The 27,392-nt window shown below is 47.0% G+C and overlaps 1 protein-coding gene and 1 long non-coding RNA gene across 3 annotated transcripts in view; both read left to right on the top strand.

The window, feature by feature from the left end:
* Positions 1–2,747: 2,747 nt before the first annotated feature.
* The window catches only part of LOC310748480, a 110,026-nt gene continuing 85,381 nt past the window's right edge, over positions 2,748–27,392 (top strand). The window contains exon 1 of the long non-coding RNA XR_014541341.1: positions 2,748–2,885. This is a non-coding gene — a long non-coding RNA (uncharacterized lncRNA). The remainder of the gene's footprint in view (positions 2,886–27,392) is intronic.
* LOC310747554 (uncharacterized protein) lies at positions 7,163–16,160 on the top strand. 2 transcript variants are annotated; one of them, XM_083582033.1, is made up of 4 exons: positions 7,163–9,482; positions 9,727–10,748; positions 12,789–14,620; positions 15,150–16,160. In XM_083582033.1, the coding sequence occupies exons 2-3, from the start codon at positions 10,649–10,651 to the stop codon at positions 13,706–13,708; spliced, it is 1,020 nt and encodes a 339-aa protein (XP_083438159.1). In that variant the 5' UTR covers positions 7,163–9,482; positions 9,727–10,648; the 3' UTR covers positions 13,709–14,620; positions 15,150–16,160. The 2 variants fall into 2 exon arrangements, with proteins under 2 accessions (XP_083438159.1, XP_083438158.1); XM_083582032.1 differs by having other exon boundaries at positions 7,250–7,580; positions 10,626–10,748.

The following is a 27,392-nucleotide window of genomic DNA, read 5'->3' as shown; positions in this document are numbered from 1 at the left end:
CCACACTGGAAGAATGGCAGATGAAGGTGATAGACTACATGGGCCTGGCAGAAATGACGAGCAGAATCCGAAACCAGGGAAGAGAAGCAGCGCAAGAAGAATGGAAAAAGTTCAAGGACTATTTAAAGAAATATTACAAAATTAACGAAAGTTAGAATGATGTTGGACTGGAAAGTAAATGGTTACTATTAGCAATGGTTAAGACAAGGAAAATAAGGAAGATTAGTTTAAATTTAATTTAAAATAAGGGAAGATTTGCTGAGTAATCGATAAGAATTTGGAATACAGAAAAGGGAGGCATGAGGAAGTCGGGGAAGAAAGGTATAAGAAATTAAGATATGAAATGGTACATGTTTTATGTTTTGTTTTTGTTCTTTGTTTGTTTATGTATGTGTTATATGTTTGTGTTGTTATAAAAATCTCGAATAAAAAAATTATTATAAAAAAAAAGAGAAGTTGAAGTATTGCCCAATATTTGTATTGATTTATAAAAATATTTTTATTCTGCCTTTCTGCCCTGAACAAGGCCCCCTAAGGCGGATTACAACCATAATATCTCAATACATTTAAAAACAGAGCGTTGGGAGTCAGAATAACACAGCTAAAATTGTTGTCGCGTTTAATGACGAACCGGCTTTATCGTAAATCTCCAGGCGTTTTTCACACATGCAATACAAACAGCTAAAAATTGCTTTGAAAACAATGAAAACAGCAACTAACCATGTTTTCCGCCTTGCGCATCTTGGAGGAAAGGAGAGAAGAAAATGTAAGAAGAGAGTCAGGCAGAGAGAAAGAAAGAATTAAAGATGGGTTTTTAAAACAATACAAACAAACACCCGAGGCAGGGACCTAAAAATGTTCCTTTATTTATTTTTGAAAGCCACAGCTAGAGAGCGAGATTAAAATATGCCCCCTTTGCATCTTCACCACCACACTTGCACATTCATGATTTGGTAGGCAGGTGCCTCCTCTTAATTTTGGAGAGCCTCCTCATTTTGACATTTCTCGGTGATTTTTGAAGTATCAGATACTAATGACAGAAAGGCGCACTACAGTCGAGTGTTCCCGGGTGACGCATGCCATTAAATGACAAGGATGGCCCCACATGCTGCCATGCTGAGACCCCGAGCAGAGCTCGCCAAGAGAGGCCCTGCTTCTTGGCTACTGTCATCAGTACTCCACTCCCTGCCCCAAGGTGACCATCAAGCCCAGGGTCAGAATGCAGAGTAATTATTCTGCAGTAGAGCAGCTGAAGTCCGTGGTTCAATCCCTGGGGTCCCCAGGTAGGGCTGGGAGAGAACTCTGCCGGACACCCCAGAGAGCTGCTGCCAGTCAGTGTAGGGAACAGTGAACAAGATGGACCCATGGTTGGTCGCTTCCTGTGGTCCTCTGCAATTTGGGGCTGTGTGCAGAAAGACTTATCGCACCCAGCAGTGCATTTCTGAAATGGCGGCGGCTGAAGATCTTCCTTCTACCGGCCATGAGGGCTAGGCAACCTGTAGTCCTCCAGGTTTGACCGCAGTGCTCATCATTCCTCCTGACCACTAGCCAGGCTGGCAGGAGTTGGGGTGCCATGTTCCTCAGGCTGTGGCCCCACTGCTGACGCCTGCCCAGAGAACTCAGATCATCCCCAGAGGACTGGTCTCTCTGACTTCCCACAATGTCTCTGACGTAGCTATTAAGTTGCGGGTGGACATAGCAGACGACACGGAGATTTCTCCAAGTAGTTCTTTATAAGTAAGCTGCAACTGAACTGAACAGCAAACAGCTCAGCCGGCCTGCTTTTATAGGCAGCCGGCTGTCAACATTGTAGCAACAACAACCCAGGGTTTCCCGCCTAAATTAACTGACGTGGACCTGAGTGAAAACTACTGTATACACAATACCCCTGGTGGCCAGGGTGAGAACTTCAATACATAAAACCCCTCCCCACCGAGATAAGGCATTACAGTGGTACCTCTGGATACGAACAGGATCCGTTCCAGAGCCCCGTTCGCATCCAGAAGCAAATGTAACTAGTGATGGCACGTCTGCGCACGCGCGCATTGCTTTTCACCACTTCTGCACATGCGCGTGATGTCATTTTGAGCATCTGCGCATGCACAAGCAGTGAAACCCGGAAGTAACGTGCTCCGTTACTTCCGGGTTGCCGCGGAGCGCAACTCAAACGCGCTCAACCCGAAGCGCATTCAACCCAAGGTATGACTGTAGTTACAACCATAGTGGTTCCATTACATACAGCAATACCCTTATTGGTTTCAGTAAGGCACATAAGCATATTAATTGACCCTATTCACCATACATGTGCAGTTTGTCCGGTGAACATAGTATTTTAAATAAGCTGGGCGCTTGGAAACCCTGCCGGACCACCGAGGGCCAGTACCAGAGTGGTCTGAAGCATTGTGGGAAATTTAAATGGTGGCTTGCCCCGTCACTCATTAGAACATCATTGCTGCTACCAAGACTTTCTGTCTCAAAAGGCCACAGATGGAGAATGCCAGAGGGCCCTCAGTCTTCTTGTGGGCTCCTTTCTCCATCTGAGAGCCCTTGGGATGACAGACCCTCCAAGTGTCCCTATCTTCCAAGGACAGTCCCAGATTTACAGAAGCTGCCCAGGTTTCTGATTTGATCCCAGAATGTCCCTCTTTACCTTAGGACGTCCCTATTTCCATTGGGGAAGTGTTGGGAGGTATGGAGTTGACTCAGGGGTCAGAAAACTTTTTCAGGAGGGGGCCAGTCCACTGTCCCTCAGACCTTGCGGGGGGGCGGACTATATTTTGAGGGGGGGAGATGAACGAATTCCTATGCCCCACAGATAACCCAGAGATGCATTTTAAATAAAAGCACACATTCTACTCATGCAAAAACACACTGATACCCAGACTGTCCGTGGGCCATGGAGTTATGTAACCCCCAAGCCAAGGAGATAACTATACAACATTTAGAAGACATCTGAAGGCAGCCCTGTATAGGGAAGTTTTTTTAAAAAAAGTTTAATGTTTTATTAATTTTTTTTATACTGGTTGGAAGCTGCCCAGAGTGGCTGGGACAACCCAGTCAGATGGGCAGGATATGAATAATAATAATAAAGTTATCGCTATCATTATTATGGACTAGGACGTCCCTATTTTCATCAGAGAAGTGTTGGAGGGTATGGGATAAGTGCCATAAGATCAGAGGCAATATCCCACACAGATACCCCTCTGGACTCATGCAGCCCCTACCCAAATGGGTATATCATAAAGGATGGTCGGAACCTTTAAAATGCTAGCAGCGTAATAATCCTGTAAATTAAGAATATTAGAATTTTGGGACATGAGACGAGCCTGCTGGATCAGATCAACAGCCCACTTAGTCCACCATCCTGTTCCTACAGTGGCCACCCAGATGCTTGTGGGAAACCAACAAGGCAGGACCCAGGCTGCACAGGAGCTTTCTCCCTCCTGCGATTTCCAGGAACTGGTATTCAGAAGCCTGCTTGTCTCCAACTGTAGAGGCAGAGCATAGCAACCATGGCTAGGCTGATTAATCAAATTTAAAAACCAGAGGGACCCGAGTTCAAATCACCACCAGTAGGCCATTCAGCAGCTCCCTTGGTGCGGTGAGCTTTGCCTCATCACTCTCTCTCAGCCTGACCTTCCTCACAGAGCTCTCCTGAGGCTGAAAGGCCTTGATGATCTGATCTCCATGGGAAAAAATCTGGCGTGCGGAGGCAGGGAGATTAAACTGCTCAGTAGTAATCCTTGCAGCCTTCCCCCCCATTGGTGGATTCCTATTAAATGGCCTTGAGAGGCAGCAACACACTTCCAACAACCTTGTGGTGGGAGCAGGTGGGGAGGAAGCATATTTCTGAGAAACATTTGACGAAAAACAAGGTTATAACTTAAAACATTTAGAAGAAATGCTTATCTGTTTAAAATTTTACCTTTATACATTTTGTTTGTTTGTTTAGAGATAGGAGGGATACGCCACTTTATAGATTTATAAGAAATCTGGACTGTTATAATTTTTTTATTTTATAGAAGTCCAGTGAAACTTGCAATCATATATCCAGGCTCTCAACCATCCCCACTTTGTTCTCAAACACGGAGGGGCTGTAAATATCCAGCAGGTGGCACCACTGAGCCAAATGACCCAAGGCAGAATGTTGTTAAAAAATTAAGCTGGGATGTATTTTTGCAACTGTTGCTGGTTCTTCATTGCCTGTTCATTTCTTCTTGCTGCCTCCTCTTCCTCTGGCGTTGCCCCCAAGCTGAATTGCAAGTGTCTCGGGGCAGAGACCTGCCCTCTTGCACACTCTATAAGGCACCAAGCACAGCGAGGGCGCCATGTCAATAACAGTCAAATGACCCTTTTTGGACTGAGACTGTACAGCTTTTACAGACATCAAGCCAAGTGCATTTTAGATTCTGTCAAGGTCAAATGTGGTAAAACTTCAGGGTTGAAGGATATCTTTTTTGTTGGTGTACCAAGGTCTCATCAGCCAGTGAGGTGCCAGACAGTGCCTGAGTGTGTTTTGTTTTGGCAGAATTAGCCACAAATTGGTGACAGCTCATGGGGCAGAGTCCATTCTCTACTAGAGCCTGGGAGCCTATATGCTGGAATTACCTGACTATATAAATATGAATTTGCATTTGAGTTATGACAAACAAGTGGTCCTAACAGCCTAATTTGAGGTGGGGAGCAGGAACCTTTTGTGGGAAGGGGAGGGGAAGATAACAAACACAAAATACATAATTAAAAACAAGACTAATAACCCCCATCCCCTCCCCACAAAAAGTCCCTGCTCCCCACCTCAAACTACCCTGAGATTTATGGATGGTGGGTGGTATACTAATTTAAATCAGAGAGAGAGAGAGCAGAGAGAGAGAGAGAGAGAGAGAGAGAGAGAGAGATTATTTATTTTATTTCATGTGTTACATTTACATCCTCAAAAGGTCCGGAGGGTGGCAACATGAGAACGGGCCTTCTCTGCAGTGGCTCCCCATCTGTGGAATGCTCTCCCCAGGAAAGTTCGCCTGGTGCCTTCATTATACGCCTTTAGGTGTTCCTTTTTTACCAGGCCTTTTGTTGACCTGATCAACATCCCCATACCCTTTTAAAATATGACACTTTGGGGGGGGGGTGTTATCAGGTGATTGCTTTTATTTTTATTTTACATACTGTGATATTTTTATGTGAACGACCCTGAGACTTTCAGGTACAGGGCAGTATATAAATTAATTTAAATAAATAAATAATCCTACTTCCCCCCCAAGGAATTCAGGGTAGTGTACATAATTCTCTCCCGAATTTAATCCCCACAACAACCCTGTGAGGAAGGCTAGTCTGAAAGGCAATAACCGATCCAAGATCATCCAGTGAGCTTCATGGCCAAGTGGGGATTTGAACCCTGGTCTCCCAGGTCCTAGACACGGATGGCGCTGTGGAGGGACGTGGGTGGCGCTGTGGGTTAAACCACAGAGCCTAGGACTTGCTGATCAGAAGGTCGGTGGTTCGAATCCCTGTAACGGGGTGAGCTCCCGTTGCTCAGTCCCTGCTCCTGCCAACCTAGCAGTTCAAAAGCACGTCAAAGTGCAAGTAGATAAATAGGTACCACTCCGGCGGGAAGGTAAACGGCGTTTCCGTGCGCTGCTCTGGTTCACCAGAAGCGGCTTAGTCATGCTGGCCACATGACCCGGAAACTGTACGCCGGCTCCCTCTGCCAATAAAGCGAGATGAGCGCCGCAACCCCAGAGTCAGCCATGACTGGACCTAATGATCAGGGGTCCCTTTACCTTTACCTAGGTTTAGTTAAAATCCAGGGGACGTGTTCATCATAAGGACTTAAACGCCAATGCTTCCAATGGGAACGAGGTGCCATCAACTCAGCTTGCAGCGCAGTTAGTTGCCCCACAAAGCCACACAGCACTCTGATGGTGCTATGTTAGAATCGTAGAGTCATAGAATTGGAGGGCTGGAAGGGACCCTGAGGGTCATCTAGTCCAACCCCCTGCAAGGCAGGAATCTCAACTGAAGCATCCATGACAGATAGCCATCCAACTTCTGCTTAAAAACCGCCCAGGAAGGAGAGTCCACAACCTTCTCGATAGTTGCGCCCTCCCTGTGGAACACCCTCTCTTCAGTTGTCAAGAACGGCATAACTTTTAGAAACAAAATAAAAAATAAAAAAATCCCTTCCAGTAGCATCTTAGAGACCAACTAAATTTGTTATTGGTATGAGATTTCATGTGCATGCACACTTCTTCAGATTTTTATTTTATTTATTTTGTTTCGACTATGGCAGACCAACACGGCTACCTACCTGTAACTGTAACTTTTAGAAGACATCTGAAGGCAAGTTTTAAATGGAAGTTTTAAATGCTGGATATGTTACAATGTTTTATACACTGTATGCTGTAAGCCATCCAGAATGGCTGGGGAAACCCAGCCAGATGGGCGGGGTACAAGTATAATTATTTTTATTTATTTATTTATTATTATTATTATTATTATTATTATTATTATTATTATTATTATTAACCTCCAGGGGCAGGCCGTTCCACTCTCGAACAGCTCATTAATATGAAGACTAAATCTTTTTCTTTTTTTACTTTACAAGGTTTTTATTGTACTTCACCAGATCTTAACATATTACATTATGTGTAAGAATGGATTCCACATATCATTGAATTTGTCCATTGCAAGTTGTATGCACGTTGCTCATATGTTGCGAGTTTATAGAAGTCTTCAATCCAATCGCAGAAGGGAGAAGAATAAACCTTAATAAAGTTAATATGTAGAATAAATCGGCAGGGTTCTCATGCAAAGCGGAGCCGTGGGGAACACCCATCTCAGAATAGCGCGTGCATGCAAGACTTTTTAAAAGAAAGCTGAAGACTCGCAATGCTCAGCATCGTAGACAGAAGAGTTTGGGGCGGGGAAGCCGCCTGCGCGAGGAGTTAAAGGCACCGAGCTGCGATTTCCTCCGCATCCTAGAGAGAAGCGGGAGCGCAGCGAACCTGGAGAGCTGGAGGGACGGTACATGGCGGCGGCAACTTCCTGCAGGCACCCCGACGCACACGCGCGCCTGGCTGTGCGCTTCTCCTGCCACCGGTTTAGGGGGTGGAGAAAGGGGCTGGGCCCCCGAGGTCGCGCCCCCTTCCACTCCCCGCCCCCCAGCGCACAGCCCCGTCCTCCCGGGAGAAAGCGCGCAGGGGATCGGCGCCCGCCGTGCGCCCCGGAGGTGGAGCGCGCTGGGTGAGTGCGCTTCCCTGGGCGCGGAGAGGTGCGGGTGGCCAGCGGACAGGAGCAGGATCCTGGCCACGGGAGGGAAGAGGCGGCTGGGGAATAAACTCCACCCGGGTTTGGGGGGAGGTGAGGGGTGTGGAGAAGATCCTCAGCCGCTTATGCCCGCGTAGTCCGGCAGAGCGCAGCCTGGCACGACCACCCCGCACCGTCCCCAAGAGGGGCATCAGGGCTGGCGCAACCTGCTGTCGCGGAGACAATGGCCATCGGAGGTTGGTGCCAGTGGGGAAGGAAGGGAGCTCCTTCTCCTTCTCTGGCTGGTTCCCCCTCACCGCCTTTCCATATATATCCAGGTATCCCTTCGTTCTCACCCAATCCTGTCCACCTCCTGATTTCTGAAAGTCTCTGCCAGTTATCCATGGCGAATGTTTCCATGAAATTGGCACGCGGATGTTGGGGTGGGTAAAACGTCGGTTGCGCCCCCCTCCACGCACACAAACTAGGCTTTCTTTGGCAAGACTCAGTTTGGCACACCCCTGGGAGCCTCGATGGTGCTCCTCTGGAGGCTTCCCCCCGCTTCGGCAAAAAAAACCAAACTGGCTAGGCTCCCCTCCCTTCCCATAGCTACAGCCCTGCCCCAACACCCTGTTCTTAGAGGGGTTATTTCACTATTCCCTTGCAGTTTTGTCTTGCCTTTCCCTCAAGATGCACAGGGTGGCACGAGAAGCCCATTCCCCTGCATGAACCAGCACATGCATGCACACACATTATAATCAAACAACAACCCTGTGAGGTAGATTAGGCTGAAAGGTTGTGGCTGGCCCCAGGCCACGCAGTGAGCTTTCTAGCCAAGCAGGAATTGAATCCCAAATCTCCTCTTATCTTTTTTCTCTTTCTCCTTCCCCACTTTTCTGTCAGTTCCCCTCTTTCTCTTCCCATTCTGCTTTTTCTGTCTTTGATCCTTCTGTCACGGATGCTTTCGCAGTGATTCCTGCATTGCAGGGGGTTAGTCTAGATGACTCTCAGGGTCCCTCCCAACTCTTCAATTCTATGGTTCAGTGAAGTGAACATTTCTATTTCATACCGTATTTATTACATTTGGATCGTGTTTGCATACAATTTAGAACAGTGGGGATTTTGCCCTTAATTGAAACAGGGACTTGTCATTCAGAAGAAACACTTGTTATAAATGACTGCAAGTTTTAGTTTGGATGCACGTTTTTAATAAAATGTGTTAGCATCTTTAACCACATGGGTGAGGGAGGAAAGTGTTGGATTCACTGAGCATCAACGGGCAGCGAGAAAGTATGTGAATATACGGAGCTGTCTTCTATCAAGGCAGACCATTGGTTGATCTAGCGAACTATTGTCTCTGCTGATTGGAGGTTGTACTCCAGGGTTTCAGGCAGAGAGAAGTCTTCCCCATCACCAGCTAAGACACCTGTACTAGGTGATTCTTTTCCAACCGAAGATGCCCAGAACTAAACCTGGGATCTCCACATGCAGTGAAACTCCCTCGCTCCCTCCCCCCACCACAATTTTCTTTGTCTTTTAATAAATAGCATTATTTGTGTTGTATAGACCAGGAATCTGTATCTGTATACCTCGGTTTTGAATGTGCAACTTTTCTTTTTGGCCATTCAGAGAAAGCAGAATAAAGAGGGCGGAGGTTAGGGAGGCGCTTAACCTCAGGGCTGTGGGTTTGAGCCGCACGTTGGGCAAAATGATTCCTGCATTGCAAGGGGTTGAGCTAGATGACCCTTGTGGGCTCTTCCAGCTCTTAAAATTCTATGATTCTACGAGAATGAGATGGCAGAATGAATTCAATGGACCACTTCCTGGTGCAACTGGGGGAACTGCATTTTGTGACCTGCATTTTTCCTCACAACAACCCTGTGATGTAGGTTAGAGAGAGCGGGGCGAGGAATGCCCCAAAAGTTACCTAATGGGCTTTATGGCCGAGTGGAGATTTCAACCTGGATTTCCCCGGGAATGAGTACTTTGTAACATTCTGTTTCATATCAAAATATACAGTGGTACCTTGTGTTATGTGCTCCGGAGGTCCGTTCGTAACCGGAAACTGCTCGTAACATGAGGCGTGCTTTCACTAATGGTGCCTCCCGCTGCTGCCGTGCCGCCAGAGGGCGACTTCCGCTAGCATCCCGGGACAAAGTTTGCAACAAGGGGCATCTACTTCCGGGTTAGTGGAGCGTGTAACCCAAAGCATTCGTAAGGGGGATGGTACGTAACACGAGGTACCACTGTACAGTGGTACCTCGGGTTACATACGCTTCAGGTAACATACGCTTCAGGTTACAGACTCCGCTAACCCAGAAATAGTACCTCAGGTTAAGAACTTTGCTTCAGGATGAGAACAGAAATCGTGCGGTGACGGCGCAGCAGCAGCAGGCGGCCCGATTAGCTAAAGTGGTGCTTCAGATTAAGAACAGTTTCAGGTTAAGAACAGACCTCCGGAATGAATTAAGTACTTAACCTGAGGTACCACTGTATGTTAAAAAGAAGAGTGGAATAACTTTCTTCTTCTTCTTCTTTTTACAGACTCCAAAACCATAGGAATCATAGAATTGTAGAGTTGGAACGGACCCTACTTTTTGCCCAAAGTAGAAAGCAAACCAGGGAAAGCAAACTGTGCTCTTCTTCCATATGCCCCTTGCATCCCCACAAATTGGCTTGGTGTTTTTTTGGTGGGGGGAGAGCGTTCCCCGCCCCCCAAACACCAGGTGTGGGGAGGAGAGGGGAAATGGTTCTGTCTGACAAGCTGAAATGCTTGCCATAGTGCTTCACTGAATTCCTTTCTAAAAATCACTTTTGCTTACTAAAAAGAAGAAGAGACCTACCCTCTTAGGTTGGGATAACTATCTGCCCCAAGGATTTCCAGACCTACAGTGGCCCACAGGCATCGTCCAGTTGGTCCACCGTGTCTGTGGAGAACTCTGCGGGAGCAGTGGCTGTGAAACTGTGGGGCCGGCCCATGAAATATTCATACTGCTTTTTAATTGTATTTTTAGTGCTCCTTTCATTTCTCTATATTGCATCTTATTATTTATTCTTGCCGTTCGCCTTGCATTCTGCGCAATCCAAATTGAAATACAGTCAGATGCAATATATGAGAAATGAAAGAGGCAATAAAAACACAATTAAAACTTTCGCAGCCTCCAGTGCAATGCATTACAATTGCTGTGACGGGCAGGAAAATCATTAAGACCCTCAGCAATTTTCAAGCGGCCCGTGGGGAAAATGTTTTTTTGGGGACCACTGATCTATCCATTCTCTGCCTCCTGTTTCAATTTGAGATGCTTCGAAGAGACCCGACGGGACTGCAGTGTTCAGATTTCACCGTCTGCTGCTGTTGTTTTCTCCCACCCTGTCGTGGGCAGGATTGCCCATCGTTAAACCCAACATGATCTCCTGGATGGAGCAAAGGGACGAGCCGCGAGTCCTGAACCAGGACCTGGAGCGACGGCCAGAGGAAAGGGAAAGCGCAAGGGATGCTCACACAGGTGAGAGAAGTGGCAAAACTGTCACAGAACAGGGGAGCAAGACTAGAAGGGGCCAGAAGCCTCTGGGAAGGTTCTGCGGGGATCATGGTGTCGTGGTGTCACTTGGATGTACCGTATTTTTCACTCCATAAGACGCACCTGACCATAAGATGCACCTAGTTTTTAGAGGCGAAAAGGGGAAAAGCCCCTTTTTTTGAGGATCAGCTCAAAGTTGTTGAGCTTACTTTGCAAAAGGGGAAAAATCCTGTTTTTATGGGGTTCAACTCACAGTTCTGCAGCTTCTTTAGGAAAGGAAAGGGAGCCGTTTCTACAGTTTCCAGACAGAATCAGCCAGTCACATGTCGCTGGGGAAACAAACAGCCTCCGTCTGCAGAACATTCAACTATGGAGACCTGGGCAAGGGGCCGGGGCCGGAAAGGGAGCCAGCGATCGACCACACATTCGCTCCATAAGACGCACAGACATTTCCCCTTACTTTTTAGGAGGAAAAAAGTGTGTCTTATGGAGTGAAAAATACAGTGAGTGGTTCAAACTTGGGAAGAGCAGCAGGGTGCTTGGCTTTTGCCTAAACTTAGCATCCTGAAGCCTTGTGAGTTCAGATGCCCAGGCAGGTGAGGAAGCAGGGTAGCAGCTCAGTGGTTGAAGCACCTACTCTGCGTGCACAAAGTCCCAGGTTCATTTGCTAGGTAGGGCAGAGACAGATACCCAGCTTGAATTCCTGGAGAGCTGCTGCCAATCATTGTACTGAGCTAGGTAGACCCAACGGTAAGACACAGGGCAAGGCAGCTCCCTATATTCCTGGACTGGCACATAGCTTCCAACACAGTGATGCCCAAATCCACACCTATCAGCCAATCACCTATTCCCACCACCCTTCTGAGTAATACCCCTCCCCACCCTCTCACTATATATAAGGGTCTGGGGACTTCTGTTTCAGTGTATCTGAAGAAGAGCGCATGCACACGAAAGCTCATACCAATAACTAACTTAGTTGGTCTCTAAGGTGCTACTGGAAGGAATTTTTTATTTTTTATTTTATTTTGTTTCAACTACGGCAGACCAACACGGCTACCTACCTGTAGCCCAAATCCAGGACATTGTCTTTCGGGTCTTCACTCCTCCATGTGTCACATGACCCATGTGAGATTGTGTCCCCACAAAAGTGCTTTTTTCCAGACACACCGCCCAAAACGTGTGCTTTCGGGGCATCGTGCTTGAAAAAAGCGCAGCCTGAAATTGCATGAAAACGCGGTGGGCATTGGATGGAAGAATGAGGAAATCCCGACAAAAGAACAGTGGCAAGAGAAACTGATGAATTATGCAGAACTGGCTAAATTGACACACAAATTGCGAGACAAGGACAACTGTGACTTCAGGGAGGAATGGGAACTTTATACAAATTATTTAAAAGCACAACAAAATGAATTGGACTCCTTGGCAGGTTTTGAATAAACATACACCAATTTATTGATTGATAACATGGTAGATAGATAATGTAAGGATTTGTATAATTTTATAACATGCAGAGAATAATATGTGTTGACAAATCAGACAGAGGAGCTGAGGGAAGTCTCTGGGGGAGGGGGGAGGGTTTGAGGTGTGGGTGGAAAAAAAGGGGGGGGAAATAATGAATATGATATGTTTTGATAAGTTGTTATGTTGAAGTTGCTAATAAAAATATTTAAAAAAGAAAACGCGGTGGCCATTTTGTCCGCTGTCCTCTTGCGAGAAAAAGCAGGAAAGTCCTGTTTTTTCCAGGGCAGTTGATGGGTATGCCAGCAAGGTGGGGGGCCATTTTCAATTATGCTGCTGCAGTTGTTGTGGAAGGCGCTCCTAATGCCCCCCAGGTCTTTGCCTAGCATCATCTCTCTGTTTCTGTTTCTATTGCCTGTGGCAATAGAAAATGGATTTAAAAAATAAGTAAATAAATGCAGAAACCACAAATAAGAAGAAGTTTAAAAATCACAACTCTTTTGTTCTCTTTTCTCAACTCTCTCTCTCTCTCTCTCTCTCTCTCTCTCTCTCTCTCTCTCTCGCCAGATGAGGGAACAACCAGTGAGAATGAGGACTGGGAAGAGGAAGAAACCCCAGTTGCGCCAGAGGACCCCGACTCCGAGGATCCCCCCGTGGTTTCCGCCCCGGTCCTGGGCTGGGAGGAGGCCTGTGAAGTCCTGCAGGGGGGCGGCAGCAGCAGCGGCGGGGAGGGGGGCGGCAGCACCAAGGCAAGAGGGGCCAAATCCGGCCGAGGGAGGCGCCCCTGGGGTAGCCGCCCCTGTCGCCGCAGCTACCGCCGCGTGGCGGCCCCTCCCACCCGCTTCTTTGACTGCACGGACTGCGGGAAGAGCTTCACCCTGAGCTCTCACCTGATCCGCCACCAGCGGGTGCACACGGGGGAGAGGCCCTTCGGGTGCCGGTCGTGCACCAAGAGCTTCTCTCAGCGTTCGGACTTGGTGCGCCACGAGCGCACGCACACGGGCGTCAAACTCTACCGCTGCACGCAGTGCGACAAATCCTTCTCCGAGAGCTCCCACCTCATCCGCCACCAGATCATCCATTCAGGTGAGAAGCCCTTCAAGTGCAACGTCTGCGGCAAGCGCTATGGCGACAGCTCCTACCTCACCGTCCACCAGAGGGCACACACAGGGGCCCGCCCCTACCGCTGCGCCCGCTGTGGCAAGAGCTTTGGCCGCTCCTCCACGCTCATCCGCCACCAGCGCGTGCATGGCGACCCGGCGCCCGCCCCAGGAGACAAACCTCGACCTCGTGGAATCTGGACGGCCTTTGCTCGCCTGCCCAGCCCCAGCCCGAGCGACGGGGACTCGGAACAAACCCTGTCTCCTCAGAGGTCGCCAACATTACCCGGGCCTTCCCTCACTCCTTCCATGCTGCCCCTGCCGCCTTCCCCTCGGATCGACCCGCGCTCCATGAGGATTATGGGATGGCAGTGGGGCGTTGAATAAAGGGTGGGCGTCTGGTCCGTACGAGACACAACAATACTGGTGGCAACCAGTTTCTGGAAAGCGAGATGATTAATGCATGCGGCCACAGGATTTGATGGCCAAGAGGACATCGGTCCTTGGGAGGAAAGAATGGGTGATGGGGGACTGGTTGCTCAGTCGCCATGGTGACCGAAGAACTGGTGGTTTTACCACAAAGCGTTTATTGACCACCAGGCAAAGAGGTTGGCCGTGGACTCTTTGCTGAGGGCAATTTCTTGTGGGGGGAGAAATGGGTTAGGGGAGTGGGGTTCCCAACACTAATACTTTGCTTACCAGAGCCAATCCCATTCCTGGAAGGGTATTCTAGGGCGATGCATCTGTTACCAGGGCAACGGAGCTGTGTGGTTTGGTTACCATGGGCGATCAGTTGCTACGGAAAGGTGAACTGGATGGTGATTCAGGAAGTTACAATTCAGGTTCTCAAGCAAGCAGAAGGAAAGCAGAATTAGTTCTCAGTGAAGTTGATTATTTTGTTCACTTATTCTGATAAAGAAAGGCTGAGATGAGGAATCCTGGGTTGTTATCCAGATAATTTAAGACAGCAGAGATCTTAGTAAATCACTGGTTGTCAGAAGGGAATGGTAAAGATTGGCTGTGCCCTCGTTATAAGTGGCCAGTTTCCATGGTAGCCGAAGAATGGTGGATAAGTGGAATCGGAGGCCGAGAGATTTGACTGAGGAAGGGCAGCCCACAAACTTGGCAGCTGGCGGAGGGAGAAGGCCCAACAGCTTCAGGGTTGGGTTAGCAAAAACATCAGTGTTTCTTTATCGGGTAAGCTGTGTGAGATAAGGAGCTTCTCAAGGGAAGGGAAATCCAATTTGAAAGAGGTGCAGATGAGTTTTGCAGAGTCCCATTGATCGCAGTTGGTTGCTAGTGTAGCCTTTTTAATCCATGGGTAGGAATAATTGTTGCACCCGAGCAGAGACAAAAGAAGCCAAACGACACCAAGGGGTTAATCCAGAGAAAGAGCGTTTTATTCTGCCATGGGGGGGGGGGCAGAGGCACCTGTGTGATTCAGTTCACAAAAGACAGGCCGCACGGAAAACATTTTACAAGCAGGTTTTATCCTTTTTTTCAAACCCCTTTTTTCCTCTCCCCCTTCACAGATTCTTACATAGAAATGTTGCTTTTCGTTCTCTGGCTCTGTTCCCGGAAGTATGTTGCAAGTCAATGTACCAGGACAAGGTTATCTTGGATCTGGGAAGCGAAAAGCTTTACTGTTCTCAGCTGTAGGTTTGTTACAGCGTTTTTGTTACAGAGAGGACTGCTTAGCTTGTGCTTTTTGTCTTAGAGGAAAATGCAGTTTTTAAAATGCGTACGCCGAGGCCTGGCTGGGGGGCGTGGAATTCACAAACAGTTTTTAGGGCTTTCTGGGGTAACCCTAACTGTACCCCTTCACTAGGAAGGGAGGAAACGGGCAGCTTGGGTGTTTTTAGAACTTTGGTTGCTAAGGAGCTAGGGACCAGCCACTTGGTTGCTAGGGCTTGTGGCTTGAAAGGGAGGAGATTGGCAGATTGGTTGCTAGGAGATGGGAGGTAGCACAGGTGTGAGGAGATGGGTTGCCATCTTAGTCGTGTCCTCTGTGGTTGTTGTTTTCCCCCCATTTAGGCATCCCAAAAACCAAAACTCGTTACGGTGTCCTCAAGCCTTTTTTCATTCAGCCCAGCATTTATTTTCTGGTCAGCAGGTGGACTGGCCAGACCTTCAAGCCTTGGTTCTCTGTTCCACCTCCAACTTCCTGCTGGGAAAGGAGGAGGTTTGGAAGGCAAGGAGATTTTTGGATGGCAAAACGGACACTCCGACCAGGAGACAAGGCGGCCATCTTGTGGGAGGAGATAGTTGAAATGTATACATTGGGGCTGGAACCCAGGCTGGCATTAAGTCAACTTTTCTTCACTGGTAAATGTTCTTCCTGTTTCAGAGAAAGGTGTCGGGTTTTTTTTAGGAATTTCTCAGTACTGTAAGATGACAAATGTATTTATTGGTCTTTGCCCTCCCTGCTCCTCCATACTTGTGTCCTAGAATTGTCTAATTTAGACTCTAAGCCTGTTACAAGCAGGGGCCTTTTATTAAACAAATGATTATAATACGATGGTGATGTCTGCAAAAAGCTCATGAGGGGACTCTGTGGTGCAGGGGGAAGTATTTATTATCAAATAATAATAATTACAATAACAATAATAACGGTGATGCTTTAAGAACATCATTGTGAGGGGACAAACCTGTGGCTCTGCAGATACTGTTGGACTCCAACTGCCATCATCCCCAGCCAGCATGGCTAGTGGAGGGTCATAGGTACCACACCCGTGGCCTAGATGTTGGGCTTCAGCTGCCATCATCCTTGACCATCTAGCAAACTTAGCTGTTGTCTCCCAAGTTTCATGCCACAAATAAAATAGTTGAAGCAGCATGATCCCTTTTCAGTTATTTGTCCACACATTCTGAGCCTGTTGAGCCAGGTTCCCATATTGCAGCTTGCTTAACCTGAGGGTTAGTATCCAGCCCTAATGACAGTCTTTAAGATTGGGGGAGACAACAACGATTTGTGGTCATCCAGACATCACTGGACTCCCAACTCGCATCATTCCTGACCATTAGCTGGGACCACACGTTCTCCATCCCTCATGCAAGAGGTTTAGCAGAAAGCAAAACAGATGAGGTACTAGAGCAGAATAGGAGAGAACCAATAAAATGGCATTGACTTGCACTCTGTCATTAATTGTAGGCCGTGGCCTAATTTAACACGGGAGTGGCAGAAGTATGGGAGAAAGGGGAGCTCTTAGTTGTCCGTGGGAATGAGCATTTCAGAACAGACTTTGTCTGAATGCGAGCTAGGAATGTGTCCCTCAATATTGCCAAGTGAGGGGCAACCAAACTGGCATGTTGCAGAATGGACACAAGGTGGCAACACTGAGCCATCAAGAATGCATAAGGAAGGTTTGCTGCCAAAACACAATCTGTGAAAGTTCCACCCCTTCTGAAAACTGTAAATACAGAGGTACCTCTGGTTAAGAACTTAATTCGTTCCGGAGGTCCATTCTTAACCTGAAACTGTTCTCAACCTGAAGCACCACTTTAGCTAACGGGGCCTCCCGCTGCCACTGACACGCGATTTCTGTTCTCATCCTGAAGCAAAGTTCTTAACCCGAGGTACTATTTCTGGGTTAGCGGAGTCTGTAACCTGAAGTGTCTGTAACCCAAGGTACCACTGTAGTATGGTTAAAGAGGAAACTTTAACTTCATCTACTTAAAGATGAAACTTCAGTGGATATTATATATTCTGCCACCCCAATCTCCACAGCAGTGCTGAGATTCCATGGGTTCCTCTCCCTTACACCAGTGTTTCCTTTGGAAATGAGGCACAGCGGTTTATTTAGGATATATGGCAGGGGTTGGCAACCTAAGGCCCATGGGCCACAAGCGACGCCAAACTGAGCCGCCTGCTCAGCAAGTCCCTGCACGCTGTGCTATACCGGCACAGTGCAGCATGGGGACTTGCTTCCACAGCACCGGAAATCACATCTGCACAGACACAGACACTGGAAATCAGCTGGAGTAAACTGGCCCAGGCGAGGTAAACCTTGCTGAGCCCTGATATATGGCTTATTTACACATACAGACACACCACACACTCCTTTCTTTCTTTCTTTCTTTCTTTCTTTCTTTCTTTCTTTCTTTCTTCTTCTTCTTATTCTTTGGTGATAACTCGTAGCCAAGTAAGATTGTCGTCCTTAAACACGGTTTTAACAACAGTCCGTAAGTGACTGTGGAGGCCAATTCTGGATCCACACGTCCTTCCACAGTGGGGACATTGATTTCCGGGTGGGAGTTGATCACTGTGTGGATTTGCCAAGCGTGCCTTCCTCGTAGCACGTTTCTCCCTTGAGTCCTGAGTTCGAGTGTCTTCAAAGCCCATGACACCTTTGGTGAAGGCTGTTCTCCAACTGGAGCGCTCACAAGCCAGTGTTTCCCAGTTGTCAGTGTTTATACTACTTTTTTGAGATTTGCCTTGAGACAGTCTTTAAACCTCTTTTGTTGACCACCAGCATTACACTTTCCATTTTTAAGTTCGGAATAGAGTAGTTGCTTTGGCATCTGTGCAACACATAGCTGTCAACTTTCAGATTTGAAAATAAGCGATCAGCAGCCTAACCTGTCCCAGGTATGGGATATGGGATATCTAAAAATCCGGGATAGCAGCGGGAAGCAGTGGGAAACGGTGCTGGAATAAGGGAATTTCCCGCAAAAAAAGGGAAGGTTGACAGCTACGGCACGACATGACCAGTCCAACAAAGTTGATGTTGAAGAATCATTGCTTCAACACTGGAGATCTTTGCTTCTTCCAGTACACTGATATTAGTTCGCCTGTCTTCCCAAGTGATGTGTAAAATTTTTCAGAGACACCGTTGATAGAATCTTTCGAGGAGATACACACACGCACACACACGCACACAACCCTATATCTATAATCTGAGCCTGCAATGGAGCGGGTCAGAGCATGGCCATCCCAAAAGGGCCTTGCTTTTCCCATAGCCACAGCCGAAGATTAAAACAAAAATCAAACATGCTTTGAAACGTGGCTCCGGCCCTCCCTCCAGCTTGCTGATTTTTATGGACTGCAACATCATTGCAAAAACTCTATCCTAAAACTCCTTTTGTCTTTCTAACTAACTGACCATTGGGGGGGGGGGTGCCACCCATTCGCCCTGTGGCACAGAGCTTTGTCCCAGCTAATGGCTCCTATTTAGTAGGCCATCACCAGGCTGGCTCCTGACTTGTATTTTAACATGCTAAATTAAATGTCTGGCACCCAGGAATTAGAAGGGGGGTCCAGGCACCCCATAAACTTCAGCTGGTGTCGAATTCAGTGGCCAAGTTGCTCACCAGGGCAAGACGGTCTGAGCATATTACACTGATCCTAGTCCAACTGCACTGGCTGCCAATTGGTTTCCAGGCCCAGTTCAAAGGGCTCCTTTTGACTTACAAAGCCCTAAATGGCTCAGGACTTGTTGTTGTTGTTGTTTAGTCATTTAGTCATGTCCGACTCTTCGTGACCCCATGGACCAGAGCACGCCAGGCACTCCTGTCTTCCACTGCCTCCCGCAGTTTGGTCAAACTCATGCCGGCAGCTTCAAGAACACTGTCCAACCATCTCGTCAGGACTACAATACCTCAAGAACCACCTCTCCACATATGAACTGTCTAGGATTCCACATACATCCTTTGAGGCCCTTCCTCATGTCTCCTTCACGTGAGGTCCAGAGGGTGGCAACACAAGAACAGGGCCTTCTCTGTAGTGGCTCCCTGTCCATGGAATGCTCTCCCTAGAGAGATTCATCTGGCACCTTCATTATACAACTTTAAGGGCCATGCAAAAGAATGTTCCTCTTTAACCAGGCCTTGGGCTGATTAATATTCTACGGTCTTTTAAATGGGGGGGGGCATTTTGTTTTGTTTTTCTATTTATTTGTGCTTTTGTCTTGTATTTTTTTAATTTTGTGAACTGCCCTGAGATCTTCAGGTGAAAGGCAGTATATAAATTTAATAAATAATAATAATAATAATTGTGATCATAGCAATACAGAGCTATTGGTGCAACTACCCTGGGAACAGTGTGTGCACCGTTCTGACCTCTGAACTTCAAAAAGGATATTGTAGAGAACCTCAAAAAGGTAATTTCCTGCTGAAATCCTGTAACTTATTATACTTCAAATGTTCCTTGGTTTTTGTTTGTGTGTGTGTTTACCACGTTGGATGTGCTAAAGCAGAGCGAACGAGCGCAACAATTTAATAGCATTGGGGAGGCATCGCAGAACAACTCATAAAGTGAAATAGTGTGTACATGAGCCAGTAAAAATGTCCCACTAATGCACTCTTATTGCATCAATGATAAGTTACAGAGTAGACATGGCGGGGAACCCACCAGACTGCAGGAGTCCAAAGAGTACCGTATTGTTTGCTCTATAAGACTCACTTTTTCCCTCCTAAAAAGTAAGGGGAAATGTGTGTGCGTCTTATGGAGCGAATGCAGGCTGCACAGCTATCCCAGAAGCCAGAACAGCAAGAGGGATTGCTGCTTTCACTGCACAGCAATCCCTCTTGCTCTTCTGGCTTCTAAGATTCAGAATATTTTGTTTCTTGTTTTCCTCCTCCAAAAACTTGGTGCATCTTATAGAGCGAAAAATACGGTATGTTGCCTTAGGCCACCTGGTGTCAGGGCATTCAAACAGAGGAAACCTGGCTCAGCACACATGCTTTCAACCGCTATATGAGTTCCGGCTCAAATGAAGCCCTGGGAAGAGAGCAGCTTTGCTTATGAATACAATTAATTCAATTTATTTATCACTTCCGGCAATCAAGGAAGACTTGAAGTGACTTTAAAAAAAGAGAGAGAATATGCAAAACGTACCACACATAGCAAACATTATCCATTGAAGCAATACTTTACACTCAGGGTGCTTCCGGACAAGCTATTCATTTAGTATTCATCCTGATTTGTTTGCAGGTAGATTAGACACGAGCATCCACTTTCGTTTGTTTGCAGGAAGGTGTGATCTTGCGTCAAAGGAAGTGTCCCACACTTTCCTGTGGGTTTCGCCACCATTTTCTTGCAAAGAGTCCAGTCTTCTAAAGAAGCAGATTCGTTGCACAAGACCTCTCGAGGCCCTTTCTTAAGTGTGCCACCTGAATATGATGGTATGTGACTGAATCCCGTCCAGAAATAGTGATGGCCTAGAGGTGCCTTTAAAAGTATTTTGCATTTTATACAACATATACAATATTGTATTTTATACAATAATCAGGATTGTAACTCCTAGATCGGAACAAAATTATTGCCCAAACACTTGGGAGAATTTTTAAAGAACAGTCTTTGCCTGGCGCTGAAAAGTTCTCAGTGCTGGCGCCAGGCAAGCATCCCTAGGGAGAGAGCTTTCCACTATAGTATTGCATAAAAGGTTTTGATGTGGGTTTTACACTGAAATGAGAGAAATTCAACAAAACCCCAAAACAAAAACCAGACTGTGAAACAATAAAAACGTTCTATTGCATTTAATTGGGCTCCCTTTCAAATAAACTCGACCGACCCCTCATTTCACAATGCCATAAGTGAATCTGAAGAATTGGGTTGAAGTAATGACAAACCTAGACAGCATCTTAAAAAGCAGAGACATCACCTTGCCGACAAAGATCTGTATAGTTAAATCTATGGTTTTCCCAGTAGTGACGTATGGAAGTGAGAGCTGGACCATAAAGAAGGCTGATCGCCGAAGAATGGATGCTTTTGAATTACGGTGCTGGAGGAGACTCTTGAGAGTCCCATGGTCTGCAAGAAGATCAAACCTCTCCATTCTGAAGGAAATCAGCCCTGAGTGCTCACTGGAAGGACAGATCGTGAAGCTGAGGCTCCAATACTTTGGCCACCTCACGAGAAGAGAAGACTCCCTGGAAAAGACCCTGATGTTGGGAAAGATGGAGGGCACAAGGAGAAGGGGACAACAAACGACAAGATGGTTGGACAGTGTTCTCGAAGCTACTAACATGAGTTTGACCAAGCTGCGGGAGGCAGTGGAAGACAGGAGTGCCTGGTGTGCTCTGGTCGACACAACTAAACAACTAAACAACAACAACAACAAAAATCAGAGTGACCACCCCTCTCCCAGCTCTTGCCTGAGTCTCGAAATAATCCCCGTCCTTGGGCAACCCATCCTTTCACTGTCTGCCTGCAACATCCCTCCTCCTGCATCCACAGACCTCCGCCATTGGCGTTCTGCTTCCTTCAGCACAGTGCCTTTTATTGGCTCGCCAGGGCACCGTGGTCTGAAGAATCTCCAGCTCAGGGCTTCCCAGCCAAAAGGCTGAGAAGGGAGAAGGGCAGGTTCCACAAGTACAGCTGACTTGCAACTCACAGGCATTTAACCTGCATGGTCACAGCTTTTTTTTTAACTGGCCAGCTGAAACCATGCAAATTGAAAGCACGCAAGACGGGGAGCTTAAAAGCTCTTGCCACACTGGGTTTTCCCGCCCAAGAAGCTCTCGCACAGGCTAGGGAGGCTCTCGTGAAATTTCATTCAAGATCCCATGAGAACCTCCAGAGACTGAGAGAGTGCATCCCAGAGCCTAGCAAGCAAGGAGGGGAGATAAATCGTGTCCTCCCTTAAAGAGGGCACGTGTTGCGGTGAGACCTGGCAACCAAACCCTGTGTTGTGGGTGGGTATGATTGGATAGCCACAACACCCAACTGGTAGGTCCCTTGATGCAGGGTTTAATCAGGCCAATGGGACGCAGGCTAAACGGATCAAGGGACCTATATATATCTACGCACATGACCCAGAGCTTCCTCTTTCGGTGCATGCATCGGAACACCCGCCCACCTCTCCCTATATTTAGGGCTTGTGCGCTTGACCTTGCTATGCTGTCGTGTGTCGTCTGTCGTTGGGACAGGGGCACGGCAGGAATTTCCCGCACTTGGCTGATTGGCTGGTGCCATTTGGGTTTTGCCTGCCTCATAGCAAATCGTCACAACTTGTAAGGTTGCGGATAGGCTCTGGTTCAGGTGATAGGGATGGGAGAACGCTCTCGCCATCCCTATGTGAAGGGTATTCCGTTAAAGGAATCCAGGGACTCGATGGTTTGGTCAACCCCTGAGAGGGGGCTGTGCCCGTGCCAGAGTCCAGGGGGGCATTTGGGTGGCGGAGATAGCCTGCTCCCGGCTTTCCGCTTATTCAGGTGTTCACCCTAGGCTGACCTATGCTGGTGCCCTGGGTCAGTGCTACCTGCAACAGTGTAGGGAGCTAGTCAAACCAGAGCCTATGCAACCACTCACTTGCCGTAATCAATAAAAAAGTTTGGCCTAAATTCTGCCAAAAAACCAAACCAAAAATTGAGTCTTGTCTGAATTTATTTAAGAGGGAGGTTTAAAGGTCTGAACACGCAAAAAGGCCTCTGCTTTGCATGGCAGGCGAGGCGTGTAACTTTGGAAAGGGAGGGCTTTGTGAGGGCTTTTCCAGGGTTGCTCTGACTGCATGCAATGTCAGCTTTGCACACAAGCCCCAGAACGTAACCCCGGACAGTTGCGAGTTATCTGTATTTATACCAGGCCTGGCTCATCCAGAGGTTTTGTTACAGCAGCTGATATGGCATGCCTTTGGGCCATCCTGCACCTGAGGAGGGCTTCTAGGCCAAGCCTCACACAGCGCCTTGATGTCTTCTGACAACTCGGATTCAGACCAGGGCCCCATCTACACTATGCACACCTTCCCCCTGAAAGAACCCTGGGAATTATAGTTTGCTAACACTGCTGAGAGTTGTTAGGAAACCCCTATTCCCCTCATAGATCTACAATTCCCACAGCAGTTGAATAGTCAGTCTCTCTTCCCTTGGAACTGTAGGACTGTGAGGGGAGATATCTCAGTTTAACCTGCCTTTCTGATGAGCTGTATGTATGTTTCCTTATACAAGGCCATTTCCTCCCTCCAAAATATGTAATGATTCATTCTGGTAAAAGGAAGGACCTATTTTTAGTAGACATGCAACATTCCAGCTAAGGAGCAAGGACATTTTAGTGGCTTGTTTATCTATAAAATAGTTGAGATTATTTCCTCCTTTAAAACAATACAGAATTACTTGGAAAGCCTGCGGCTCCTGGTTATGTTATTAATCAAAACTGTTTTAATATGAGAGATGTGTGTTTTAGGAAGTAGGTTTGGGGGTTTTGCCATCTTGATTTTCTGCTCGACACACAGTCATGATCCTGCACACAACCAGCACCCCCACCAGCAAACACTGTTACCAGAAAAATTTGCTATAATCGCCTGTACCACCATAACTGCCACCAGCTTTCCACGGACGTGTTAAAAATCCTGGGTCTGGGCTGTACCGCTTGAGACTGTACATGGGGTGTTTGAATTGCTTCACCTTACAAAAAAAAAAAAAATCTTTGCATGCCTTCCCCCCTGAAATCTAATTGTCTGTGTGTAGGATGTTTTCCCCTTCAAAATGGAAGAGCGTTCCAACGCATGTAACCCCCACCTGCCGCCTTAAGGGGTACAGCCAAGCCACAAGGAATTGCTACCTCAGTGAGAACTAGGCACTTAGCAACACCAAACTGACCATCCCCATCAACGCCCTGATCCGCAGCCTTTTTGGACCCTGGGGAACTCTTGGAAATCTAAGGAACTATCATGAGCCCCACAAAATACCCATTTTACAGGAGAAAAGCCGGCAGAGGAAGACAGAAACCAAATCCACATGTTAAAAAATTGTTCCAGGAAAAGATTCTTAAAAAAATAATAAAAATATTTTAACAGTTTGTATTTCATGCTGCAAAATGTAAGTTCTCCTTAATACAGTAATCATTTCTCTGCCAGTCACTTGATGGCATCTGTCATGTTCCTTTTGATTTAATAATAACAATAATAATTTATTTATACTCCGCCCATCTGGCTGGGTTTCCTCAGCCACTCTGGGCGGCTCCCAAACGAATATTAAAAACACTATACAGCATTAAACATTAAAAGCTTCCCTAAACAGGGCTGCCTTCAGATGTCTTTTAAAAGTAAGATAGTTGCTTATTGCCTTGACATCTGATGGGAGGGCGTTCCACAGGGCGGGTGCCACTACTGAGAAGGCCCTCTGCCTGATTTGAGGCTGGCATGGTGAAGGCCAGCTGTGGCTTTTCTGCAAGAACAATGAAAACCAAAACTCCAAATAAAGTTTCCCCCCTCTCGCTATCCCAGCTAACTGCTAGTTTGAACCTTGCATGGCTGCCCGCATCCAGGGATCCCCAAGTTTGACCAGTTATTTGTTGAGGCGCTTAACCAGAGTTTGTGTTTCCTTTGGAACGAGGCACAGCGGAGACTGTAGCATCTTTATGAGATATGGTTTATGTTATGTATTGAAGTTCTCACCCTGGCCACCAGGGGTATTGTGTATATAGTTTTCACTCAGGTCCACTCAGGTTCACTCAGGTTAATTTAGGCGGGAAACCCTGGGTGGTTGTTGTTACAATGTTGACAGCCGGCTGCCTATAAAAGCAGGACGGCTGAGCTGTTTGCTGTTCAGTTCAGTTGCAGCTTACTTATAAAGAACTACTTGGAGAAATCTCTGTGTCGTCTGCTATGTCCACCCACTATTTAATAGTTTATTTACACACACATACAACCTGAGCCTACGATGGAGGGGTTCAAAGCATGGCTCCCTTCATGGCCGCAGCCTTGGCTGCAAGCAGAAATGAGGCATGTCTCTGTCTCACAGGCTTCAGCCTTCTTCCTCCTCCAGCTTCTAGATTACACACCTCAATTATCCACTTTGGCCTTTGTCTTTCTAACTACGCGTGAGTTGAGAGAGGAGCAGGGATCCAACCATTTGTCCCCTGGTGCTGAACCACTTCCTTTCTTACCTTCATGGGCCATTACCTCACCAGAAAGCTAGCCTGGGTATTCCAGGAATTTGCTTAGATGTTAACACTTGCCAGATCCAAGAATTAGAAGGGGCATAAAGTCAGCACCCCCCCAACAAAGAACAGTATAAACAAACAAGAAATAGAAATTTATTTATTTGGTTTTTCAGGTTAAAATTTTACAGTCACATATCGAACATACAGCATAAAAACAAGATTCCAAAGAACTTTCCCCCTCCCCTTTGTGGGCCTTATTGTTAATCATTTCCTCCTGCATCTTTATGATAATCCAAATCTTTTACATCTCCACTGTGTCCAAAATTCACCATTAAGCTAAAGTGCTATTCCAATCCTACTAACGATTTTAACTGTTTACAATGGTTTTTTAAGATAGGTTATAATTTCCCTTCATTCCTTATTAAAATTTTGGTCTTCCAGATTTCTGTCTCTTCTAGTCATTTTAGTCATTTTGGCATAATCCATCAATTTGATCTGCCATTCTTCTCTGGTAGGGACTTTATCTTCTTTCCATCTCTGGACCAATAACATCCATGTGGCCGTGGTTGCAGACATAGTCTTTTCTGCTCCCTTGGGATTTCTGCACCTATTGCGGTAACCAGAAAGTCTAGCAAGAAACGAGAAATACGGTGGGTGAAGAATTGCCCCAGAACTGTTGTCAGGCACATCGTAATCTACTCTTATTCCTCCAAGGAGCTCAGGGCAGTACGTTGGGTTCTCCCCATCCACCCTCTTCATCCTCAGAACAGTCTCTGAGGTAGGCTTAGAACAGGTTTATTCCAAGTCAGACAGTTGGTCTATCTGACTGGGTTTACCATCAACACTGACTGGCTACTAGGGCATGGGTAGGCAAACTAAGGCCCAGGGGCTGGATCCGGCCCAATCGCCTTCTCAATCCGGCCCGCAGACGTGAATCAGCATGTTTTTACATGAGTAGAATGTGTCCTTTTATTTAAAATGCATCTCTGGGTTATTTGTGGTGCATAGGAATTCATTCTCTCCCCCCCCCCAAAAAATATAGTCCTGCCCTTCACAAGGTTTGAGGGACAGTGGAACGGCCCCCTGCTGAAAACGTTTGCTGACCCCTGCTCTAGGGTTTCAGATGTGAGATTCCCAGTCCTACCTGGAGATAGTGAGGGGGGATTATTAGGTTGTTTTTGATTTATGTATTTTGTGTTTTTATATTATGATTTTATTCTATGAACCGCCCTGAGACCTGCGGCTATAGGGCGGTATAAATTTTTTAACAACAACAACCTGGGACCTTTTGCATGCCAAGCGTATGTCTCATACCCGTGAGCTGTGCTCCTTCCCTGGGCTTGGTTCAGCCTCAGGTTTGGCAGAGAGACTCAGTGGCTGACCCACGGCCATGCCATCCCTTTACCGTGCCGCTTTCTACCAGGGAAATTTTTCTAAGGTAGTCTATTTTAAAGTTTTTATGTGTTTCTATGCCTATCGCACTTTTAAACTTAAAATCTATTGTTGTATATTGTTTAAAATGTTTGTTTTGCTATTGGGATTGTAGTTCCATTTGTGTTTCTCCAGCTGGTCTCTGACCGTAATAAATTTCATTTCATTCATACCAGGGAAATCTGATCTTGACCACTGAATCAGAGCAAACATCAATTGGGTTTTCTCCAGACTGACATTTATTGCTAAAGAGCAGGTTTTCCCAGAGAAAGCAAGGGCAAAAACCACTCAGACTTCTGCCTAGAAACCGGACAAGCAGAAAACTTGACTGATGCTTTCTAGCATACCCTCCAACATTTCTCCAGTGAAAATAAGGGCATCCCAACAATTATCTGATGAAAATAAAAGGTTATCTGGTGAAAATAGGGGTGTCCTATTCCATACCCTCCAACAATTTGCTGATGATAATAGGGACCTCCTACCATGTCCTCCAAGGGACACAGGTGGCACTGTGGGTTAAACCACAGAGCCTAGGACTTGCCGATCAGAAGGTCGGCGGTTCGAATCCCCGTGACGGGGTGAGCTCCCATTGCTCGGTCCCTGCTCCTGCCAACCTAGCAGTTCGAAAGCCCGTCAAAGTGCAAGTAGATAAATAGGTACCGCTCCGGCGGGAAGGTAAACGGTGTTTCCATGCGCTGCTCTGGTTCGCCAGAAGTGGCTTAGTCATGCTGGCCACATGACCCGGAAGCTGTACGCCAGCTCTCCTGGCCAATAAAGCGAGATGAGCACCACAACCCCAGAGTCGGTCACGACTGGACC

The sequence above is a fragment of the Podarcis filfolensis genome, assembly GCF_964270895.1.
Source record: "Podarcis filfolensis genome assembly, chromosome: 13".
NCBI classification, from domain to species: domain Eukaryota; kingdom Metazoa; phylum Chordata; class Lepidosauria; order Squamata; family Lacertidae; genus Podarcis; species Podarcis filfolensis.
Note: the sequence above shows the minus strand (reverse complement) of the source record. Positions and strands in the feature narration are given on the sequence as shown.